The sequence below is a fragment of the Manis pentadactyla genome, chromosome 1 (assembly GCF_030020395.1).
Source record: "Manis pentadactyla isolate mManPen7 chromosome 1, mManPen7.hap1, whole genome shotgun sequence".
NCBI lineage: Eukaryota > Metazoa > Chordata > Mammalia > Pholidota > Manidae > Manis > Manis pentadactyla.
The window spans coordinates 11,509,429-11,533,720 of NC_080019.1; the positions used below are offsets into that span (position 1 = coordinate 11,509,429).

At 49.8% G+C, this 24,292-nt stretch overlaps 1 protein-coding gene across 1 annotated transcript; it reads left to right on the top strand.

Moving 5' to 3' along the window:
• Positions 1-8,221: 8,221 nt before the first annotated feature.
• On the top strand, positions 8,222-11,878 carry NKX2-6 (NK2 homeobox 6). The gene is made up of 2 exons (XM_036888919.2): positions 8,222-8,498; positions 11,268-11,878. The coding sequence occupies exons 1-2, from the start codon at positions 8,222-8,224 to the stop codon at positions 11,876-11,878; spliced, it is 888 nt and encodes a 295-aa protein (XP_036744814.2).
• Positions 11,879-24,292: the final 12,414 nt, after the last annotated feature.

Genomic DNA, 24,292 nt, shown 5'->3' on the forward strand with positions numbered 1-24,292 from the left:
CATGCCGGCTCTGCCTGCCTGCCTGCCGTCTCTTTGTCCAGGCCACCACTCCCCAGCTGACATATATGTACAGAGAATGGCCACTGGGGGAAGGGGAATGAACTTAGCTCCTGCAGCTCCCAGGGACCAGCCCACGTGCCCTGCTCCCAGTATTTTGAGGGACGTATCCACAAGCTCCCTGGTGGGAGAGCTCTAAAATAAAAAGGTTCTACTTTCTTTAGTATCCAGCCAGGATTAAGAAGTGTGGAAGTTCTTATTCCGTGACTTTATTACAAAATAAATCCCTTATATGCAAGGTACCCACCAGGAATGACTTGACACCACAAATGGTTGTGGACACAGTTACTGCCTCAGGGGAGACAGACAGACAATAAACGCTGTAGGATCAGTAGTTCTGTATAGAGACAAAACATTCGAAATGATGAATGGTGTTTAACTGCAAGCTTACTTCACAGGTATTTCCTTCTAGTCTCTACCTCTAGTCTATTCCTTAGCAGGTTTCTAGTTTTCCTAACGGATGTACTTAAATTGCCTTTTAAAATTAAACCCAAAAAACACAATTCATTTATCTGTGTTATACAAAATTTATTTAATAAAAAAAAAATCAGAAACCTAGGCTGGCACCTTTAGGCAATAGAAGGTCCCTGGCTGGTGAGTTCTAGAACAATCGTTGGGCACCTCGCAATCACCGTGAAGAAGTAAAGGGGTTTTGGTGTTTTGTGAAAGTGACTTTTTTTGTAGAAAGGTTCCATTTAGAATGCTTTCAGCTTTGAATGCCCCACATACATACACCCAGTTAAGAGATAGCCCTGCATTCTGTCTGTACTCAGACAGGTCTTGATACCTTTTACATTTGTAGACAACAACAATAATGACAGTAGAACATCACATGATAATTTGCAGGTGGATGACGTCTTAAGGAAGGTAGGTGCAGCTCAGATCCCTGGACTCGGCCTCCAAAGCAACTGAGTGCCAGATCAGTCATTGCCCCTCACCAGGCCAATAGCTATAAACAAGTTATGGGACCCCTCTGCACCTCAACATGCTCTCCCTGGAATCGAGATAACAACATTTGGTCTCCTTATCTCAAAGGGACATCAATGAGATCATGGATGCCCAAGCTGAGCAAGACACCAGATACTAAAATCAACCCCCAAAGGGTCTGTCTGACCCCTAAGGTCAGGCAGTCTGTATGAAACTCCTCTTGCGGGCTCTGGGGACGCAGCCATACGCTTGATCCCATCCCAGGCTTTGGGGCTACCACCAGGGCTTCGCAAACCCAAGGGCTAGCTTATTAAGAGCAGCTACGGTCTCGCAGACGGCGGGGCGGAGCTGCAGCGGGGCGCACGTCCATGGCAAGTCTGCTGCTCCTCCTTCCTGCGGTTTCCCATCACCCAGACCCAGACTCGCCACCCGCGGCGCAGCAGCGAGGCCACTGCAAGTCATGCTGCGGGCGCCGCTGTTTATTTGACCTGGGTCTCTGCAGACCCTGCGCGCGCACAAACACGAACACACACACACACAGCCGCTGGCCAGGAGTTTATTTTTCCAGGGCGGGACCGGGCGCTCGCGGCTTGCGGCCGAGCGCTATCAGCCGGCGGGCCGCGCAGCAGAGCGCGCAGGGGCCGCGCTGGAATGTTAATTGCGGCGGAGCGGGGCTGGGGGCGCCGCACAGATAAGCGTCGCCGAGCAGCGCCTGCCCCGCCGCCCGGACCCGGACTCCGGAACCCGCAGCCCCGGCCGCCCCCGGCCCCTGAGGGTTTTCTTTTTCACTCTGCAGGCTAAGCGCCCCGCTAGGAGTCCAACCCACCCACTGTCGGGAAGGCTAAACTACCTCGGCCGCGGAAAGGAGGGTCGTGATGCCTGGGAGAAACTGAGAAGCTGCCTGTTCTATAAACAACCAATAAAAGAATCTCTTGCTCACTAGGTAATGCTCCTCCCCTAACCCCGAGATTTTTGCACTGATTTTCAGAGGTTCGCAGTGTCTCTGAAAGTGACCGTTAAAATAGCCCTGAAGAGCCACTGGGAAAAGATAATATTAGATCCTTAGGTCACACCATACACTTGAATACATGCTAAATAGATTGAAATATAAACAACAGAACTATTCAAGTCTAGAAGAAAATATGTATGAAATTCTTTTTCACCTCGATGTAGGGAAACGTTTACTAACTATGAGTCAAATGTAGAGGCAATAAAAGAAAAGATTAACACAAATGATTACATTTTTAAATGCTTGACCAAAAGCACTGAGAGTCAAAAGGCAACTGACAAACAGGAATAAAATATTTGCCACATAGAGTGCAGCTAGCCCAAATCGCTGATGTATATAAACCCCTTAAAAACTGACAGAAAGTGGAATATAATTTAAATTTGTTTGTTTTTATATTTATATGTATATTATACATGCATATGTATAAATACACACACATATGTATATATAAACATATAAAAATATCTTTTACCTCACTCATAATTAGATGAATGCAAGTTAAAACAACACAGATGCCATTTCTCACCTGTCAGATTGGTGAAAATTTAATGGTTTCATACATTCCGTTGACTAGGCTACTACCAGGGAGGCAGGCACTCTCATACACTGCTAGTGGAAGTCAAACCCATACCGCCATTCTGGAGGGGAAATTGACATTGCCTAAATAAATTATATATGCATTTCTTTTAACCCACAATCCCACTTCTAGGACTATGCTCTGAACATACACTTCTCACAGTGCAAAACCACATAGCAACAATGTCATCAGTACAACATGATTTGTAATTGTAAGATACTGGGAAAACTTACATACTCATTTGTAGGAGAGTGGTTGAATAAAAGGTGGTGTGGTCACATAATGGAATACTAGGCAACTGTAAAAGAAGAAAAAAGGAAGATTTCCAGGACACTATGTTAAGCAAAAAGAGCAAACTGTAACAGAGTTGTCTACAAGAAGGAATGGGTTCTGGGAGCACCCTTGTTCTGGGGAGGAAGTCTGTGCTGGTGAGGGGGCCTTAAGGCATGTGTCTGCCTTGTGGCAGCATTAAAAAAAAAAAAGGAGGTGCCAGTGATCAACCAGTCTCTAAAATACCATCATCAGATCCACACCATAGATTTGGATGATGAAAATATTATAAGTAAAAATGTTCTCTATGAAGCAGATCAAATTAGGCACATCCGTGTCAGTCTACCAGATAAAAGGCATGCTGGCAACAAAAGTTCACCTGCCTTCTTCCCTACTGGACTGGATATACCTGGAGGGTCCTGAAATGGACATTTTTAAATCCAGTTTGGCTGGAACAATTGTGGCTTATGTCTGCCTTCCATCCAGTTAGTGTCCCCTTTGTTTTAAAAATGTTCTGGTTTACCTGATAGATTATATGCTTACCTTTCCCTAATATAATACGCACTTAGAAAATACCTAGTTAATTAAATAAAATAATTTGGAAAAGATCGAATATAGTTTCAGTGACATTTAAAAATATGTAGCAATTTTTTTCTTAGCAACAAGGATGCTAAGAAGTACTACATTTAGAAGTAGGAAGAAATGTCACAAAGGTGATTACTAAGCAACTTCATCAAGGTCAACTGTGTGCTCAGCAGGCGAGAGCACCCTACTGAACAGGAAGAAACAGATATGACCCAAAACAGGTTCCCTTACTTTTCAAGGAAACTATACATAAACAGTCTGCATTTTCCCCATTTCTCAAATCTTCATTTCTACTCTTGATGGAATAAAGTAGGAGCAAGGAGAGGTGAAGGGTGATGGCTTTATGCTCATTGCCAGGAGTGTGGTAGAAAGAGAGAACCATTGTCAGTAGTGAGAAAACCTGGATTCTAATTTTCCTCTGCAATTTAGTAGCTGTGTGGTTTGGGTCTATAAGTAACCTCTATGTTCTTTATCTGTAAAATAGAGATAATTAAGCAACATTTAAAAAGTGAGAAAATTCCTGAAAGATTTGTTTTAAAACTACAGCTATACCCTCTATGAAAATAAGGTTATGAAAATCTGTGCCATTGTGAATACTGAGAGATTCTCAGCATCCTGAGCATACTGTAGACATGGAATAGCCAATTCTGAGCAAAAGAGAGAAGTAGAAAGTGCATGGATGTTGTGGCAGCTGTGATGTCCTGTGTTATAAAGCAGCAACCATCATGTTATAGCGATTAGAGGCATAATATCAACATAAAAATCTTAATGAATGTCACTGCTTTATAACAAGAGTAGAAGGGAAAATAAGAAAATATACATAAATCTGCTCATTTGTGCAGGAAAAAAAAGCGCAGAAGGGATACATTAACTAAACTGGAAGTGTTTAGGAACCAGGAAAGAAAGGGGAGTGGGAATGAGAATATAAAGGATAAAGGTGTAGTGGTCACTTGTTTGAGTGACCTTTAAATAAAAAATGGTATGTTTAAAAGCGACACACACGTATGTATATCCTTTTAGCATTATGTCAATGTACACATACTCAAAAAAATTATAATATTTAAAAATGGATCCCAGCAAAAAATATCACAGCAAAGCAGAAAGTGCCACCCTAGGGCGATTCAGACTCTCTCCAGTCCCGCTGAGGCTAGACACCTCTGGACCAGTCCCCAGGGAGCCTAGGGACTATTCCCAGTCAAAGAAGGCAGATTCCTTTGTCCAACAAATGTTTACTGGAGACCTATTAAGTGCCAGTTGCTAACCTAGGCCCTGGGGATACAGCTGTGACAACAGACCCAGAGCATTAGTCTAGTCTAATGGGGGTCCTGAGCTCCCATAAAGACCTTATAGACAGGTGACTTTGCAAGCTCAGGGGGCCCCCAGCGCCAGACTTTACTGGATGCCTCCCGTTGTGGATGGAGTTTTAAAGAGGGAATCCCTTCGTTTTAGGAACGTCTGAAAGAATCCGAGGCAAAAAGGACTTTTGTTAACCGTGGATGAGAAAATGTTCAATACTGTGCACAAATTCTATATGATTCTGCAAGGTGTCTCGCTACATGGGAATAAAAGTCTGTATCCTGTGCAAGAATGAGATAAAAGGCTGAGACCCCTTATTTCCTCAGAATGTTCAGAGCTTGAACGGAGCTGGCCCCTAGTAGGCGTTCACAGCACGTTTGTGGACCAAGCACTGGTTTGAGGGTTTTATTGTGTGACGTGAGTGGACTAAGGCCGGCCGGCTCCATCTCGTTTTAAAAGTAGAGATGACGATGTCTCCACTCATGAGCAAGGGACACACACACGTACACCCAACCCGGCGCCAGTGCTCAGGCGGCTGCAGCTGACCCGGACGAGGCGAGGTGAACGCTGTCGGTTCCACTGTCCGGCGCTGGAGCGGGAGAATAACGGAGGGGGCGGGGCGCCGAGGTCTGGCCAGTGTGTCGCCACCTCCCAGGACGCGGCGAGGTGACTCGCGGATGGCGAGACTCGGGCGAGCTGAAAGCGCGGGGAGCTGGGACCCGAGCGTCGTTTCGCACCTTCCCGCCGTGCTTCGCGACACTGAGTGACGGCTTCTCTCCCCGCAGGGGTTGAGCAAGAACGACTTGCACGCCTCTTTGCAGATTGCCTGCGTGCGCGGCCCCGGAACCGCGGCCGCCCTTTCCGTAAAAAAAAAAACTCCTGTTTGCACCGCTTGTGAGAGGTTAGAAACCTTTTTCACGCCCCCAAATCGCATTTGATCCTCCCAAGAAACTGAACGTAGGTTTGGAACTCGGGGCATTTGATGCCACGTGTCTCTCAAGGTGTCTTTTCTTCCTGCGACTTCCTAGTGCAAGACAGCGAGCCGCGAGAATCCCACCACAGAAGAGCGCTGGCAGGTGTGCGGCCCGGGACTCTCATCCTGGGTCGCCCCCGGCCGCAGCTCACAAGGCGCGGACCCAGCCAGGCTACAGGAGCAGAGGGCGCCGAACCCCTAGCCGGCGCGCTGCGAATGGAAGTGTTCTACATTCTCCATCTTTCAGGTGTCTGGGTGGTTATAAATAACCACCTACCACATATTTGCCTGCGACTTTCAGGACAAAGAGGATATGATAATCCTATTTTCCTACGAAGTCGTGGGTTGTGTTTTATGAACATTAAAATATTTGATTCGCTAATATTTTTGTACATATGTATTCTGAGGGAATCATTCAAAATGTTAACAAGGATAAGGTACAAAACTTCTCTGAAGCCTTATTTACAGCTACAAAAAAAAGATTGTAATTTAAAAGTACAGTCTACTGCGGTCTATCCATAACATGGACTATTGTGTTGCCATTTTAAAATGTATTTGTAAAAACAGCAATGAAGTGCTGGACGTGCTTATGATGTCAATTGTAAATATACAAACTCGCATAGACCCTATGAGGTCACATATGCAAAAACATACAAAGAAGGAAGTGCGCGAAAATGTTCTCTGAGTGGAACTTGTTTTCAACTTTCTCTTGTTTTTCATGTTTTCCAAAGGTTGCACGACTTTTATAATCAGAAAAAAAATCATTTTAAATAAATGTATGGGTCCTCGCAGGATTTCGACGTCTCTGAGGACAAGGCAATGTCTCTTTCGGAAAAAGAAAGTGAAGGTTGTGCTGTTTGGACGAGACTGGAGTTGCAGCGCGCCCTGCCATTTATTAGCTGGGCCATCTCAGGAGTCCTTAATTTCTCTGATCGCGACTCCTCACTGAGAAAGAAAAAAATTGGAAACACTTGGTATAGCTTCAATGAAAGATCAAATGATACAATATGTAAGAAATCATTAATTAGCTGGGTCATGAAATTTGCTGCAATTTTGCATAAATTTTGCAGAAATGCGCCCATCATCCTAGGGAGATGAGTTCAGTTTATCTGGATTTCAGGAAATAACAATGCCCAGGCAGTTCTTGTAATATTAATTTGCCTAGGAAGTATTATTTAAGAAGCATTTGGTCTGAAATCCCAAAAAGAACTCTAATGAGATCTCATTTTGATTAAAAACTATTTTTAAACGACTTGGATTTTGCTCTGAGACTTCAGACCCCCAATCATATTTTCTTGATTGAACCGTATAGCATGAGTAATAACAACAGTAGGTTTTCTTTTTTTTTAAATTGTTTCATACAAATTATCCTACTTAATTCTCAGTGTCATCCTATGGTGGGCTATTCTTATCCCTATTTTTAAATTAAGCCTAAAATAGGTAAATATTTTGTTTGCTCAAAGCTCACAGTTGATACGTTGTAACGATGCCTCCACCTCCACGTTCATAACCACTGCACAACCCTGCCTCCCTGTCTTCGGAGCACGCCGTGTGCCAGGCTCTTTTCTGAAGATCTAATGCTGGTCAAACTTCCCACCCCTTCCGGGCGCGCCACGTTGGTAAACGCGCGCAGGATCAAGACAATCAGCTTTAGGAAAGATAAAGGGGAGGAAGAGGAAGAACTTAGGGACATGAAAGGAAAATGAGTCCTTTTCTGGCACCGTCATGCAAGCAAGGTCGATTACCTTTCCTTCTCCCCACCCACTCTAGGAGCCTGCAGAGAGCAGGGGCTCTCCAAATATCGCTCCTAGGCCCCGGACTCCCCAGACCAGAACTGGCCTCTAATGAGGCCTTTCCCCCTCCGTCCAGCCTAGAGCGGGCTGAAACTCGCTCCTCGGCGTCCAGTCTGCTCCCGGAAGGAGCTCCCCGCCGCCTGAGACTCCTGCGTGCACCTCCAATCCCGCGGCATCCCAGTGGTCTCCACCTCCGTTTGCCTCTGCCAGAAGAGTGGAGAGGTAGCTAAGGCCTGGCAGGAGGAACCGGCTCCGGTTGCAGAGCAAAGTTTCCACCCCCCATCCTCGCACACCCACTAGGAGAGTCCCTGCGGACCCAGGCTTGACCTCAGAAGCTCCGCGCGTACCGTATTCACCGAGGTAACAAGCCGCGCGCAGCCCTCTATCCCCCGTTTCCTAGCTTTGAGACCCTTCAATACGGACCAAATCTTTCCGGAAGGGGACTGGGGGCTGGGGGCTGGGGGTTGGGAAGAAATTAGAAGACGCGGTAAGAAAGCGTCTGAGGAGGAAGGTTTGGGTTAGCACGTGGTTTCTGAGGGAACCAATGGGTGTCTGCGATCCTCATCACTGGGCCCTGGTCGCCCTGCGGCAGGGATGGCCCAGAGGAAGGCGAGGTAGGGGACGCTGGCCGTCTGTCCCATACCTTGGGCTGCAGTGCCTGTAGCGACAAGACGCGAAGCCTTGGGCACTGCACTCTTTGGGGACTGGGGACACCCTGGTTCTCCGCCTCCGGGATGCTGCTGAACCCTGTCACCACCACTCCCTTCTCGGTCAATGACATCCTCAGGCTGGAGCGCGAGCAGAGTGGCCCTGAGGCCTTGAAACTCCGGGGAGCACGGAGAAGCCCGGAAAACTCTCAGTACTGGCGACTGGTCCCAGAACCTAGGTCAGAGGTTCACAACTCCGATGGCGGAGGCCGCGGCCAAAGGGACAGAACGCAGGACTTGGGGCCTCCTGGGGATCCCGGTGAGACGGTCGCAGAGATTCACGCGGAACTGGTCGGAATGCCAAGTGAGTGGGCGCTGGAGGGCAGGGGGTGGGCGGGGGTCACAGTCATTACCATTTGGCTCGTTGGGTTTCCCTGTCTTCCCCGCTCCAAGGGCCTAGCCCCATTTTCCCTCATTTGAAGAATCCAAAAGGCAGGTCTCACAGCCCCCCTCTACCACCCTCTCCAGACACCTACCGTGCCTCACGCGCCCCTAACGAAATAAGTTTCTGAATCTTAAAGTCTCACTATTTCCACAGCTTGTCACAAACGCATCACCCCCGCCCCACAGTCACAGTTCCCAGAAACCCCAGTGTTTCTCTCTCACAGCGAACCCCTCTGTCGCATCTTAGCTGTGCTCCATCACCACCAGCCTTCCCTGCCATCTCCCAGTCTTTCTCGCCCGAGCTGTCGGCCAAAAGCGCACCCCCACAGCCTCGGACAGCTTTGGGAGTGGAAATGCAGTCGTCTCTGGGGTCACGAGAAGCCCTTTCTTGTGGCCTGCAGAGCCTCCAGTCGATTCCTCTGCCCGGGCGCCTAGTCCGGAAAATGAGAAATGGCTGTCAGACCAGGTGGTGTCTGAGTCCCTCGCTTCTGGGAGCCTACGGGCGGCTCGGGTTTTAGCTCGGGCGGAGTCTCAGCATCTGATCTCTGAAGCTCAACCTTGTGCACGAGAAGCTAGGGCCCCCGCACCTGCACCCCGCAGCCCATTCGCAGGAAGAGAGAGGGGGGCAGGTTGGGAGTTGCGTTGCGTTGCGTTGGCTCCTGCACCCGGAAACCTTCGGCAGGAGAGGCTCAACATTCCGAGAGGTGAAAAGGCCGCTCTTCTTCTCGCCAAACCTCTGAACCTGGGTCCGCAGCCTCCGTGGGGTGTCCGGAGGCCGTAAGAGGCACCCCGAAGGTCTGGTCTCCTCTGCCAGGCGGTGGCACCGCCCCTCTGTTCAAGGCGCTAACTAACCAAGTAAACAAAATAAAGAGGCTAGTTCGGAGTTATCATCGACTTGCACGCGACTTGCACTCACCGGCTCGAGGAGCTGTGTTCCCAAAGAAGCCTGTAGGTTTCTGCAGCAGACTCTATAAACACTCAGTTTCCTGGGTGCTGTTCAGCCCCTCGGTGTTCACTCCAGTTTTGTTGAGAAAGAGCGACGTTCCTCGGATCGTTGGTGTCACCTCGCGAGCGAAGGCACCCCTAGCGCGTTCCTCCGACACACGCGACCCCGGGGCCTCCCTTCCACTGCTGCCGAGGACGCCTAGACCGCGTCCGACTCCGGGAACGAAGCCCCAGGCCAGACCCCGATTACCCGCGGAAGGGACCTTCCTGGCGGATTCCTTGCACCTCAACCGCCCTCAGCCGACCCGCCCACCCACTTCTCAGGGACACAGGGTACGAGCGGCTCTGGACTGTGATCAGGAGGGCGCGGGGTGCAGCCACTCGATCTGCGTGGTTAGCGATTTGCAAACGGTGTTCCACAGGGTTGCTGAAGGTCTGTTACTTTCCGATTTGCTACGAAAACAAACCCTGGTCAGCATTTTTCCTTTTTTCGAGGACACGCCCTCAGTTTCTCTGAGCACAAGCTTCTCTGAAGTACGTTTTTGCTTCCTCAAACCTTGAGTACGGAACAGCCCCATTACCCCAAGTGACAGTGCCAGAGCGGTTCGGATTTGGAGGCGGGTTCCCACCCGCACCTGCTCTCATTAGACGTGTCCTGCTCTGCCTTGCCGTGAGCCTGCATCTCCTCCACGCTCCTCGATTTCTCCTGGCGTGAGTTTCCATGAAAACCCAGCGCTTCCTATCTACCCTTGGGTAAAAACAGAGCTTAGTCAAGACCGCAGAGAGGTGGGAGGAAGGGAAGGGAAGGCTGCAGGGGGGCGAGCTCCCGGCTCAGCCGCCGCCGGGTGATGGGCGAGGACGCCGCGGGCGGAAAGAAAGTCAGGGCGAAGCCAGCACCTTCCGCGTGCCTGGAAGACCTCAAAGGAGAGAGAGGCCGCTTTTTAAAAAGCCAGATGTGCATCTCAACTTTGTCCCTCAAAGAGAAGCTCAGTTTCTGAGCCAAGAATCGGGAGTCAGAAGTTATTTCGTTTTGTTTTATTACAAGGACCGCTTCCAAGAAAGATGGGACGGGTCCCTGGCGCCGGTGGAGCGCTTGACCTACAAGACAAAGGCGTGTGCAAATGTGGGGGTGACGGTGAAAGACACTCGAGACTCCCGCCTGAACTCCTGGCTTGAAGCGGAGCTCCCCGCGATGCGTGCGGGAACAAACCGATCACAGGACGCAAGCACGTGACTGAGTTTCAGCCCCCTCTCCCTCTCTCCTCTCCCTTCCTTCCCACTCCCTCCCCTCTCTCCTCCACCCAGGGCCGTCCAACGTCAGCCCCCTTCTGATAGGCCCCACAACTCACACTTGGACCCCCCCCCCCCAGCAAAAGCTGCCCCAAACTCGACCACACTTAAGAATCGAGTCTCAGAACCGCCTTCCAGGCCTCCACCCACATACAGACACTCTAAGAAGAAAAATCTGTTTTGGACTCTTGATTAAGAGTCTGGGATTAAGTACACTGGGGACCGTAGAGTATCAAAATCTACACATGTGCCAGCAGATGCAAAAGCGACAAAAGAGCGTGGGGGAAAGGAACATTCAGATGGGTCTGGCACAGGGGCGAGAGTCAGCAAAAGGGAGACAAGGGGCGCGCAGTGAAGTCCGCCAGGGGCGAGGGGCGTCCCTTAGCCACAGTGTGAGCATCGCTCGGGTGAGCCCGAGGCTGGGCGCTGACGCTGTTCCTCCCTGTGCTTCTAGGGCCCGGCCGCAGCGCAGCCTCGCCCCTCGGCGGCGGGACCCGGGTGCCGGAGCGCGACGAAGGCCACGGCGGGGACGGCGCCGAGCAGCGGCGGGAGCGGCAGCGGCGGAAGCCTCGCGTGCTCTTTTCGCAGGCGCAGGTGGGGGCTCTGGAGCGTCGTTTCAAGCAGCAGCGGTACCTGTCGGCGCCGGAGCGCGAGCACATGGCCGGCGCACTGCAGCTCACGCCCACGCAGGTCAAGATTTGGTTCCAAAACCGGCGCTACAAGTGCAAGAGGCAGCGCCAGGACAAGTCCCTGGAACTGGCGGGCCGCCCGCTAACGCCGCGCCGCGTGGCGGTGCCCGTGCTGGTGCGAGACGGCAGGCCCTGCCTGCGCCCCGGCGCGGCGGCTTTTCCCGACCCCTACGGCGCGGCCGCAGCGCTCTTCTCCTCCTACGGGGGCTGTGCGGGCGCCCCCTTCAGCGCGGGCTACTGCGCGGGCTACGCCGTCGCGCCCCCGGCGCCTGCGCCACCTGCACCCCTGGTCGGTGCGTGCTTCGGCGCGGGTGGCTCGAGCGCCAGCCCGCAGAGCCATCTGCCGGCCACGCTGCGGGGTGTGCGGGCCTGGTGAGACGCCTTGGCTCGGATACGTCCGCCCTGGCCGGGTCTCCGTCCCCGCCTCTCCACCCGTGGGTCGCGGCCGGGGTGAGGGGCGGTAGCCAAGGAGGGAATAGGCGACCCGACGCCACTGCTTCCCGAGCGTTCCCTGGGACAGCGAATCGCCCCTGGGAGCAGCCCCGCGGAAGGCCCTGGGAACCTTCTCCAGGGACACAACGCGGGGCCTGCGCCAGCCACCCACGGGGAGCTCCCAGAGACGGGGAGCCCTGGCGCGGCTGTCATTTTCGGGTGTCCGGGCAGAACTGAGGCAGGTGACTTTTCCAGCCTCAAACGCAGGGGCTGAGACTATGTTCATTGTGTAGCCCCGGACACTGGGGGACGGATGGGGATGTTCTAGAAAGCCTGTCCTCCGATTACAGGCAACAAGTGGGGGAAGGACGAGAAAAGGAAACAGTTCGCGCTGGGGGAGGAAGATGCCGAAGAGGAGGACCCTGGAGGTCAGGAAAAAGGACAGTCGTGTGAGCCACAACCTCCTGTGGGGTTTAAACTGCCCCTCTCCCCCAACGCAGGCAAGGCTGCGCCCCTGAGGACTTGTACTAATCCGTGGAGCGCCCTTCCTGGGGAAATACTTGTGCATTCTGCTATTCTCTCACTGTCTCGGCATTTTCTCTCCTGTGTGCAGCTTCTTGAGTAAATATACCAAATACATGTGGGTGTGCATGCATGTGTATAGGCCATTAGAACCCACACACCTCTCCATTACCTCTAAACAACTTCGAATTGAAGTAAAAGTGAAACCCAGACACCCCCAGTTCTCAGTACACACAAGATTCCCTGGGAAGACAGGTTACCTGATTTCTTCTCTCCTGCCCCATTCTCCTTCTGAAGGTTTACTTTCAGAACATCATCTGTTTCTCAATTAAGCGTGGGGAGAGAGGCCTCCAAGTGTAAGTTCTAACATGGTGGGTAGGAAGCCTGAACATTAGGGGAAGTTATGACTCCCTTTTCCAGATTTGTCTGAAGTTATGCAAATTGAGGACAGAAAACAAACTCATTTTATTTAAGGGAAACGAGATCAATTTGTGGCAGGTGCTAGTAGGAAAATCAGGCTCTTCTCTCTCTCTTTTTTTTTCTTCTATAACATTTTTAGACAATGAGAACTGTGGTTCTTCATCCCCTGGCCCACAAATCTGTGAAAACTTAAATTCCATTATTTAATACATTCTAATGTTTCATTAAAAGGTAGTGGCTCTGTATTTTCTCATTTCTGAACGTGCCCTGGTGGTTTTTACTAAGTGGGAAACAGTTGCTTGGTCCTATGTAAACTATAGCTGACTAGTGATAGTTTACATCTCTTAAAGTTTATATGTAATTGTTCATATTTTTTCTTTCTACCATTTACTTACATTTCCTCTCCTTTTTGTTTTCATCCCTTTTCTGCTTTGTTTCTCTATTTTCACTGACAATAAATGTGCATTCAGAAACACCCTGCAGTGCCATTCAGCTATTGTTAGTGTTGTGCCTCTGAGATTAACAAGTGCAGAATGTATACTTTAAATTTGGAAATATCAACAAATATTTCCTGGTCAATTAAGCTAAGATAAAAAAAAAAAGTAGGGATTATAGTTAAAATCTCCATCATGAGACAACTGTCATACAGTGTCATGATCCCTCTTTTCCTTTGGGAGTTATTCTTAACAAGAGGAAAAGTTACCCATGGACACTGGTCTTAATTCACGCCAGTGGAGTTTAAGTTCAGTATTGCCACGGTGTAACCAGCTGTCTGTCCCTCCATTGTTAAGGGAGTTGTATTACATTTTTTCCAAGATCAGATTCAAAAATATTGTATGTCAATTTTAAAAATTCTTTGTTGTCATCCTTTGCATAAGGTCCTTAACCTAGAAATGTAGGTCACCATGGTATGGATCTAGCAAAGTCCTTGGTACAGAGTAGGGAATTAATAAACAGTATTTCTTGGCCCTCCCACCCCCTTCTCACATAGACAAGTAACCCAAGAGGCAGTTGCCTGACACGTGATGTTCTGAACAGGCCTTGCCTTCCACGCTCTGTACCACATGGAAAAGCACAGGGGGAAGAAGAGTGGCTGCGGTCCAGTCTGTAAGTGAAGGGGAGCGTAGTTCAATCATCAGAGCTCAGTCACTGCTGAACATTTCTGGCAGGAATACGAGAGAAAAGATTTGGCTACGGCCGTTAAGGAATATTCTATCCAATTGGATACCAGAGATGAGCGTGAGAAAGGGATCTAAGGTGGCATACGCCGCATGTCCAGCAGGGCAGACATCAAGCTCTGTCCCTAGAAAGGAAACCCTGCGGGAGCTGCGGTGCTCAGAGGAGATGCTTGGAAGAGGTGGTTAAGCCTGGTGATTAGCGTGGGAGTGACGTGATTTACTGGGAGAGGTTCCAGGAAAGGTCTAAAACATAGGAACGGAGGAAAGTAAGTGGGCCAAATGCCAGAGCTGGGCTCATATTTTACAAAAGTTTGAGATACAATTCAAGGCTAGCTTCTGGGAATTTGTAAGGTGCATTCAGGTGGCCCAAGGAGTGGGTTGGGGGTAGCTGGGGGGGGTGGTGGTGGGGGGGTTCTTCTACACACATCCAAGATCCTTTAGATGTTCCATTGACCTGCAGCATTTTCTATTTTGCTCTCCAGATTGCTGTCGCATCCGTATTTGCTGGTCTAAACAAAAACAAAAGACAAAGACAAAACTAACAACATCTTGTCATGTGCATCCAGGTGGCTTTTTCTTCAGATGGGAGCATGGAAGTGTGAGATTCCCAGGAAACCAACAATTTCTTTCCAAAATGAAAGAAGCAGGAAGGAAAGCTGTCTTGCCCCATCTCCCCACTTTCTGCCTGTCAGAGTCATTTTAAAAAGCATTGCTCTCCCAGTTCCTCAAGCCCACCCCCAGCTGCCCATCTTCCGCCCTGTAATCTCTCCTTTGCCCTGAAAGCAGCCCCTTTGTGTGTCTGTCTCACCGACCACAGCTTATCCAAGGCAGGCTTTCACCAGAGAGCCCTCTGTAAGCAATCAGCCTCTTATCAGCATCGTTCAGACCCGTCACTCCAGCCGCCTCTTAATGTTCACAAGTTCCCCAAATGGGAAGTAATTGACCTCTAAACAAAACAAAAAAGCTCTCAGAGAGATAGCAGGGGTTCCTTTCCCAACTGTCCCAGGGCTCGGGGGCTCACCTAGGCCAGGTGGGTAAGTCAATAAAGGGGCAGACTTGCTGGCTCCCGTCCTTCCTTCTCCCCCACAGCCCCTTCAAGCCAGCTTCATCCTGATACCATCTGAAAGGCAGACGAGGCCTGAGATGGCAGAATTTCCAGAGATTTCTGATATTTGTTTCTTTGTAATTTTGCCATTATGATGATATAACTTTGGGGACAGAAATTTATATGTTTTTAAATTCCATTTGAAAATTGTTTACGATCCCCAGAGATTATACCAGCTCTTTATTATATATCCACTAACTCACCTTTCTCTTTTTTGAGACACAAGGGAACCCCTAGGTTTAAAGCTGTGCCCCCCACGTTCCTATTAGGAGGCCTCTTCAGAGAGGTGGAAGGGGTGGGGGAACACTGAGCTAGGAGTCCTTAGGCTGCATTCTAGTCGCAGTTTGACTAGTAGCATGCTGTGTGACCTTGAGCAAACCTTGTAACCTCTCTGGGCTTTAGTCTCATTTATAAAACTGAGAAAGTGGATCTCTGAGGCTATTATTCTAATTCAGAATGGCTCCCTGTTTATTTTAGATTCACTTATTTTCTACGTGCAGGGTAGGTCATATACAGAAGACTACATAAAACAGTTTAAAGAATAATTGTAAAGGGAACAAAGATGTAACTCCCTCTCAAAGGCAAGAAACAGGGAGCACCAGCCCCACCTGCCCTCCTCCCCACCCGTCTTCCAGAAGGCAAGCCCGTTCTCTCTTTCTTCCCCAAAGGAGATACCAGCTATTCTGGCTTCTGTGATAATGATCTGCAAGCTTCTCTTCATGGATTTACCCATATGGACACATCCCTGCACAATACGGTTTAATTCGCCTGACTTTGAATGTTAAGTAAATGGAGTCATGCTGCACATATTCCTTGGTGACCTGCTTCTTTTATTCAACTGGATGCTTGTGAGATTTATCCATGCTGTTGTGTGGGGCTCTTGATGGTTTCCAAGTGGGGACTGTACCAAATAAAGCTGCTGATGGGACCTTCCCACAGGTCCAGCTGTGCTCTCCAGCTGGCCCCTTGGCCTCCGTAAAGTGATCTGGATAAACCTGACAGATTTCTATCTGTGTAACAAACAGCATCACGCTGGCATACCATTTAGGCAAATCACGTATGCCTTCACTGTGCACTCACCACCTCCATCCGAGGCAGAGTGTTGTACCCTTCCCATTCTCAGAGGAAGAGTCTGAGGGCCAGAGTGGTGATGGCCATACTGTAAGTTAGTGACAGAACTGGGACCAGACCCCAGACCCTCTGCCCTCTGGCTCTGGGTTACTTCCTGAATACTCAACAGGGAGTTCAAGTCCTTACACAAGTCAGGTGACTGTTGAGTGACATAGTTTTCTTTATGTCCCGAGGGAAAAATGCATGAGGTGTGAGGGTCTTTTGGAAAGCGTCAAGAGGGGATAATATGAAGTAAGCTGACAGAGAGGGTGGGGGAGAATGAAACTGCATTCCCAGACACTTACATTTAAGGACTCTGGCCTTTGCATCTCCCTTGCCCATTTTTATCTACATTCTCCTCTGTACTTTGAACCTCTGGAGACGCTGATTCGTGCTGTCGGCTGGTCAGCACTGAGTGGAGAGACTTCAGCCCTGAGTTGTTTCTCTTTCTCTGTCCCTCCTCCCCTCACTGTGGGGAGAGAGCTTCGTGAGAAGTCCCTCCACCTTCCTCCCCAAGTCTCTGTTTAGACTCCAGCAAGTCCCCCGAAGGATGTGATCTTAGTATCCTTCTCTTCGTGGTAAATCCATGAAGAGAAGCTTGCAGATCATTATCACAGAAGCCAGAATTCCACTGTAAGAAAAGCAGATATGCTCAGAAGTCCTGGCCACAAACCTCCAGGAGCTTTCTGAGTCCCTATGGGGCCTTCCTCGGAAGCTGCTCTCAGTCAAACCTGCTCCTTCCCATCCATGCTTAAAGGACTCCTGCTTCCTCGTGTCACCAGTGCAGCTTTTAATTGCTTGAAACTCTAGGGCCCAGAAGTTGGAATCTGAAGTGAGAACTTCGGTGGGCCAAAGGTGAGCCTTTCTCTTGCTGGCCCCTGGCCCCAGTCCTACTCTGGGCTCCCTGATGCCTTCCCTGGGCATTCCCCATGAGTCAGGTCTACTAGCTTGACTTCTAACACCACAGATTAATTTTGCCTGTTATTGAACTTTAAATGGAATCACATGGTGTGTATTCTTTTGTCTGGTTTCCTTCACTCAACACGATGTCTGTGAAGCGCATTCATGTTGTGGGCAGCTGCACCTTGTTCAGTGTTCTGTGGCATGGACGTACCACAGTGGATTCATCTCTTCTGCTGTGGGTGGGCATTGGGGCTGTTTCCAATTTGGGTCCATTAGAATCAGTGCTGCCATGAACATTCTTACACATGTCTTTTGAATCCAGGAGCACATTTCTGTTGGGTCTGTTCTGGATGTGGAAATCCTGAGTCATGCAGCGTGCAAATGGCCAGGTTAAGGAGATCCCATTATTTGCCTCAAGTAGTGGTGTTAATTTACTCTTCCACTAGGAGCATTTGAAAGTTATGGTTCCTCCACCTCCTCACCACTCCCTGTCATTTTTCCTTTGCCTCTCGCTCCTCCAGAACATGGCAATATAGGCAGGTAAGGGGTGCTCCGTGGACATGTGTGTAATAGCTGAGTGGAAGCACTGGAGGAATAATGGGAGACAAGTTTGAAGAGGTGTCTGAGCAGTGGGTAGAGAGAAATAGTGAATGTGTATTAAGCTCACACTATGAGCTTGGGGTTTGACATACAGTATATCATTTAATCACCACAATCACTCCCTAAGTTCTAGGGTCCAAGGAGTCCAGTAAGTTCCCAAATTAGGAAACCAAGGCTCAGAGTGATTAACAAACTTATCCACAATCACCACCCCTAAAGATACAGTCATTGAACCTCCAAAGTTCATTTACTATCCATTATATTCTATATTCTGTTGCTGTTTTGTACGCATCACAGCCCGCTGAGCCTTACTGTTCTTTAACTTCAGACATTTACAGCTATGTTTTCTAATGACTAAGAATCCAAAACATACTCTCTCACTGATCGTGGTGTCTTTCTTACTCTGATATTTCCATCCCAAACGCAGAGAGTGTCGTCAGAGAGACAAGGTCTGGCCTAATGAGCGCGTTCAGATGTTTGAGATATAAGAGATCACAGAGATTCCCATGGGACCCTGTTCTCTACCAAGGGACGTCTGCAGTCAGACTCAGTCCTTTAAACACATTACATAAAAGCATGACATGTAACCCAAGAACATTTACGTTGGAGATAATAGCGCCAACGGGGTCACCTGCAGGTTGAAGAACTGAAACTTCCCACCAGGGGGCACCATTCCCATTATGGAACAGAGGGAATTCCCCAAATTCCTCGGGACTCCACCCAAAGCCTCTGCTTTGGGCTTTGAGCAATGTTTCAGATCAAGCCTTTTGCCTTGTTTAGATATTGAGACTTGGTAATGGGGAGAATGAGGCAGTGAATCAGTAGATGACGGGCTCCACAGACAATATTGGCCGCGGTTCCATTGTGACAAATACTAATGTTAACACCAGTGATATTGGCAGCTATGAGATGTGTGGGGTGCTTTCCAGTGCACACCTGTCCTTCAGAAATACTGTCTCATTTAATCACCATATGTGAAAGTATTATTCTCACACAGATGAAGAAATTAGGGGATGTGACTAAGCTTCAAGTTAGGGTCTGAATATAATCCCGCTGATCCTGTTTACAGGTCCTCTGTCCTAGTTTGGACTTGTGTGTCTAAAATACAATTGTCTGGCTTTAGCATACTATTTCAGATGGGCTGGTGGAGCAAATACTGTGAGTAAATTCGCTGGCGACTCTGTCCTCATTTCCACCTCCCCTCAAACACCATGAAGGGGAAGTCGTCTGATCAGCTCCTTCCCGTTGAACTGCTCCTGAGCTGAGGGCTGCTTTGAGAATCAGCGTAATTGAATCTACTGGTTTCTGGCTTAGCGTAGCCGCCGACCAGCTCATCCATGGAGGGCAGTTCACTGTGGGTAAAATGGAGTTAGTTAGGCCAGTGGTGATGTGTGACCCTCTGGGTTGGAAGGGACAGGAACCCAATTCACACCAGCACGAGCAAGCATTCAAGGCAATTTCTTGGCCCACCTAGCGGAATGGCAGGCATGGCAGGCTTGGGGTGAAGCGGGGTGAAACCAGGGACTTGAGCCCATGCACCTCTCATCTCCACTTCTGTCTGCACGCTCAGCTTACTTATCCTGGGCTGGCTGGAACTGTGGCCAGGCGCACGGTTTCTGGCAACTCAGAATCACATCCTTACAGTTCCACAAGCAGGGAGGAAAAGGCATCCCCTGCCAACTCCAAGCTGCGAAACTGAGTCAGCTCCTCTTCATCACCGGGCGCAGCAAGCACCAGGCAAGACAACAGCCGGAGTGCTTCTGAAAAGTCAGCTCAGCTGCTGAATATCTGCCCCGTGAGGATTAGCTGCCCCAGGGCAATTCACTTGCTGGAAATCTCCAAATGCACATCTCACAGTTCCTGATGAGGGTAGGGGTTACAGGGGAGGGAGAAGCTTGGCAGAGCAATATGTTTAAGCCCTGTCTTCCTCAGGCCTCGGTCCAGGGATGGGCGGGAGCCTCCACGTGTCTAACACTCTACAGATCCAAAGAAAGTGACCCGGACTGATACCCCTGAGCCAAGTATCACTTGGCGTCACTTCATTCTGTCTCTGAGGGCTGCATTATCATCTCTGAGGCAACAGAGATGAACGGAGGAGCCGAGGAGACATCCCCCATGGCAGAAGGCCCACCACCATGCCAGCTTTGCCACCTCTGTGTTGCATGGCGTCTCTTGGAGTAGATTTCATCTCTTATCAATGTCCTTGCAGACTGGAACTTAGAACCTGCCACCCTCTTGTGGAATCCCATTAACCTTGGCCCTTAAATAGTAGCATCTCTCATCCTACGGGCAAAGAAATGAGGCAACACGACTCCTGGGCCTTTGCACTCTCCTACCTGCCCAAGAAACAGCCTCCCTACTGAAAGCAGGCTTACCTACAGAGCCAGCCAGGCCAAAGCTCCGGGTGGGCCAGGCTGTGACATGCCTAGGGGCTTGCTCCCAGGCAACTGGACCATGACACAGAGGGGCTGTAAGAGGAGAAGGGCAGGGCCCCACCCAGGAGAACCAAAGTTATCAGAGGCTGGAGTATATATACACCAATCCCGGCCGGCTTGGGTGTGCACAGCCCCACCGTCCCAGAGGCAGCTGCCACCATCCACATGGGCCTCTAGGCCTGCCGGGGTCCCTTGCTGACTGCTGCAACCCCTGTTTTGACCTGACCACCCCTCCGTGCACACGTGGGAGGGAGGGATCCCACCGCCAGGAGTTGCTCTGGTTCCACACCAGCCACAGAGGTTCTGCTCCTCCAATGCCTGATTCTTTTCCCTCTCAGCAGCAACTCTCAACTCTAAGCCCCCAGCACAAAGGACCAGAGCCCCCAACTTCAGGACAGCTGTGTAGCCTGTGGGAGTCCATCCAGAACTCATCTGGAGAGGCTATCTAGGCAGAAACGGACTTCTCACCTAAATTCCTTCTTGCTCCTCAAACTCACCTGTGAGGTCAGATGATGGACCTGTCCTCAAAGCTCCTCCAGGGTGAGCTGGTGGGGGCCTGGCCTGCTGTCTCCTCCCTGGTCTGACTGGGAATGTGACATGGCTCACCAGGCATCAGAGACGATGTTGGCTGGGCTCTCCTGGGCCGGACACTGACCTGACCCCCTCACATACAGACCCATCCATCGCAGGACATTTCTGCTCAGTGCCAACTATTCTCACTTCCACTTAGGCCAGGAGACCTGAGGACACGCACCTCAAAAGTGGCAGAAACTGCACTTAAAATTGGCCTTTTGGAGCTGGAAGCCCACCCTGTAGCCCAGAACCAGCTGCTCCTTTGCAATGCCTCCTGCATGGCCTCTGCTCTCATCCCCCTCACCCCCTGCTTGGCCTCAGACCTGGCCTCCTGATTCCCTTTGTGGGGTCTGTCGTTTCCACTGACACTGTCTTTCTGAAACACAAATTTGATCATGTCACTTCCCTCTGCTCCAAAACCCTCCACAGCCCCCACGTGGCCTGTTGTGTATTAGCTCTTCTGGGTGCTGGTCAAGGCAGACCCTTCCTCCTGTTGTCTGCCTACTCCAATCCTCTCCATGTATCCCGGCCCCTTCGAAGGTCTGCCTCCCCCATGAAGCCTTCCCTCCTGAGCCTCCAGTCTTTAAGAGTGAGTTGAAGAGGCCCTTTGTCTTATGGTTTTCAAATCACATCCTGAAACACTATGAGGGTTCTCAGGGCAGCACTGGGTCAAGCAGGTGCTGGGTATGTGTCGAGGGGTGGGGTCACCAGCCCCTCAGTTCTGTTCAGGGGCCACAGATTCACCTTTACCTGTCATGCATTTGGGGGTCTATGTATAATTTCATCTGAAAAATTTATACTACTATATAAGGATATATAATAATAACCACACAATAAACAGCATTCAGTCCAACCTTCAAATGTCACAGATAGGGAATCCTACAGTGCTTGTGACTCACTATTGATCTGACCCCTGGTACACACTACCTCCCGTAAGTTCAATTGTCTTTTCATGTAGATGTCTGTCTCCTCACCTACAGTATAAACTCCTCATGGGCCAGGACCAGGTCTTATGCTTGGTTATCTCCAGGTGCTAAATTAATAAGGCTTAAGAAATGTTTATTTATTGTGACTTTATTTTCTGCTTAAATATGTCCCTCAATACATAAAACATGCAGATACAACTAATGCCCCACTCCATCCCTTCGTGCTCACTCCTTCCCAAGGGTGGCCACTCTCCTAAATTAGTGTGAATCATTTCTCTGCAAATTTTAACCGCAAATAAATGCCTTGTTATGCAACGTAATCTATCATTTCCTGAGTTTTGATAGATAATCTCAGAGATACTTGTGAGATGAAGGATACTTTTCCATGAACATCCTGTGTCCCAGCTGGACTCCAAGCTCCTTGAGGACTTACAGCATGCTCCATACCCACCCCCAGCCCCCACACCTCTTCCCAATTTATGTCACATGCTGGCTCCAGGGACCATTTCTATTCCTGCCTCAAGGATGTTATTTCCTCTGCAAGGCCCCAGGCCAGGGGCGATGCCAGCAGGAGGCGGCATCACAAGCCGGTTGCAACATTAGGGCCCCTGCTGAGAATTCATCGTGGCTTTGTCAATGCTGAGCTGAGTGGCTACAGCAAAGTTAACTAGCTTCTCTGTGCCTTGGTTTCTTCTTCCGTAAAGCGGGGGTGTAATAGTGTAATTCATGGGGTTTGTATGAGGACTAAGTAAGCTAAAATAAAACAAGAAAAGTACTTCAAATAGCACATTTTAAGTGTCACATAAATGTTAGCTACTATTGTTTTGGGGCCAAGTCAGGGATTTCCTTATCGCTGAATTTCACTAGTTCACAAAGACCTATTTCATGCAGTCCCCGTGCAATGCTAGGGCGCCCTAAAATGGCCGGACATTAAATGAGCTAGTATCTCCCCTCTGTGCTAAGCCTCATCTCTTAGACCGCCTGCTCCTGCAGCCCCCCCTCCACCTGCCTTCCCCATGCCTCCTGTAACTGGGTCCCCGTCCAGAGCTCTCCAGGAAGACGCAGCCAGATGCCTGACGTGACCCACCAGGCTGTCTACTTCCCGATTAGCTACCTGCTGGCTGGGACAAGAGGACACGCACACAAGGGTTTTTTTAAAAAAAGGTCTCAATATTAACGTGTCATACAAGTAAAACTCTGACAGGGGACTTTGGCTGTACCTGTGGCATTTTATGTCTCTTTAAAAAAAATACATGAAATAAATTAAATTATAGCAATTATCTCCATAATTTTCAAGAGTTTATAAAACATTTTATAATAGAAATCACGTTTTAGGAGATAGACATAAAACTGACCTACAAATGGAGAGACCTGGCTTAAAGGTCTGACCTGATCCCTCATGTTAATTTTAGACGAGTCGTTTAGACTCTCTGAGCCTCAGTCTGCCCATTTCTGAAATGATGGTCAAGGTGTCTTAGCATCTGATTCCGTGAGTTTGTAAACAGGAACGCCGCAGTGCCTCCTGGTTCCGGACATTTGCCCCTCTCGGATTCTCTGTCTCCATGCCTTCCAGATCATTGTCTGATTTGCCCTCCAAGCCCCTCCAGGAGCCTGGATAAATGTGTGGGTAAAAAGCTTTGCCGATGTGCCAGCACTTGAGGCTTCCGGGCGTTTCCAGGTGCTGCGCGGTCCAGGCGGCACCGCCTTCCTTCCTCACTGCGAAAACACCAGGATGGCCTTGCCTATGTGGCCTCCCACAGGGCAGGACTTGCCTCAAGTCAAACACGAAGCCCCAGCTGAGTGACTCACTCCCTGCCTGCTGTCCTGCTAAGCTGTCCCAAGTAACTTTCAGGGAAGTGTCAGAGAGGCCCTCGCCAGCAGTTGTGGAAGAAAGTGGTTTTCTGTGTGGGCCTCTGGGTCCCCAGGCCCTGTCCAGTCACAGGGGTCACTAGAACCCTGTGGAAAGCCAAGCAGGGTCCTAGCCCCCAACCCTTCATCCCACAGGGATAGGGATGTGCACCCACCCCTTCCCAGACGCTCCCCTGCCCTGGAGACCAACATTTCAGGACACCGTGTGTGACAGCGGGCTCAGTTTCACGGGGGGCGCCGAGGGCTGGAGGGAGTGGGAGAGAGGTCTCAAATTGCCTCTGGCAGCTGGAGTGGTGGGAAGGTCAGAGCCTCCTTCCCTAGACAAACAGCCCCTGGGTGTCCCTGCATGAGGGCCTCTGCTAAGCTGTGGGGCAGACCAGGCACAGAGGGGCCATGGCCACCCAGTGAGCCTGCAGGGAAACCTCAGCGGGCGCAGCCCCACAGCCTTGGCCTCTCCAGAAACAGGCAGAGGGGAGGTGAGCAGGGTCACCATTAGCAAAATATTCCTGGGCTCCTATTACCCAATAAATCTTCCCCAATGGCTTTTCTTGGGTGATAAGCATGGATGAGGGGCATAATGAGGTTATTATCTGCTAGTCAAGTTTCCTAAAGCCCGAATCCCCTTTGCCATACACAGAGGCCTGCAGGGGAAACTGACAGAAACAGCTATGGAATTGGAGAAACAGACCTTTTTAAAGGTTCCAGGATTGAAGCAGA

Excerpts from the sequence above, each read along its gene's own strand:
- NKX2-6 (XM_036888919.2), top strand. The coding sequence starts at position 8,222 with ATGCTGCTGAACCCTGTCACCACCACTCCCTTCTCGGTCAATGACATC. Across the intron at positions 8,499-11,267 it reads GGAACTGGTCGGAATGCCAA|GGCCCGGCCGCAGCGCAGCC; the intron begins GTGAGTGGGCGC and ends CTGTGCTTCTAG.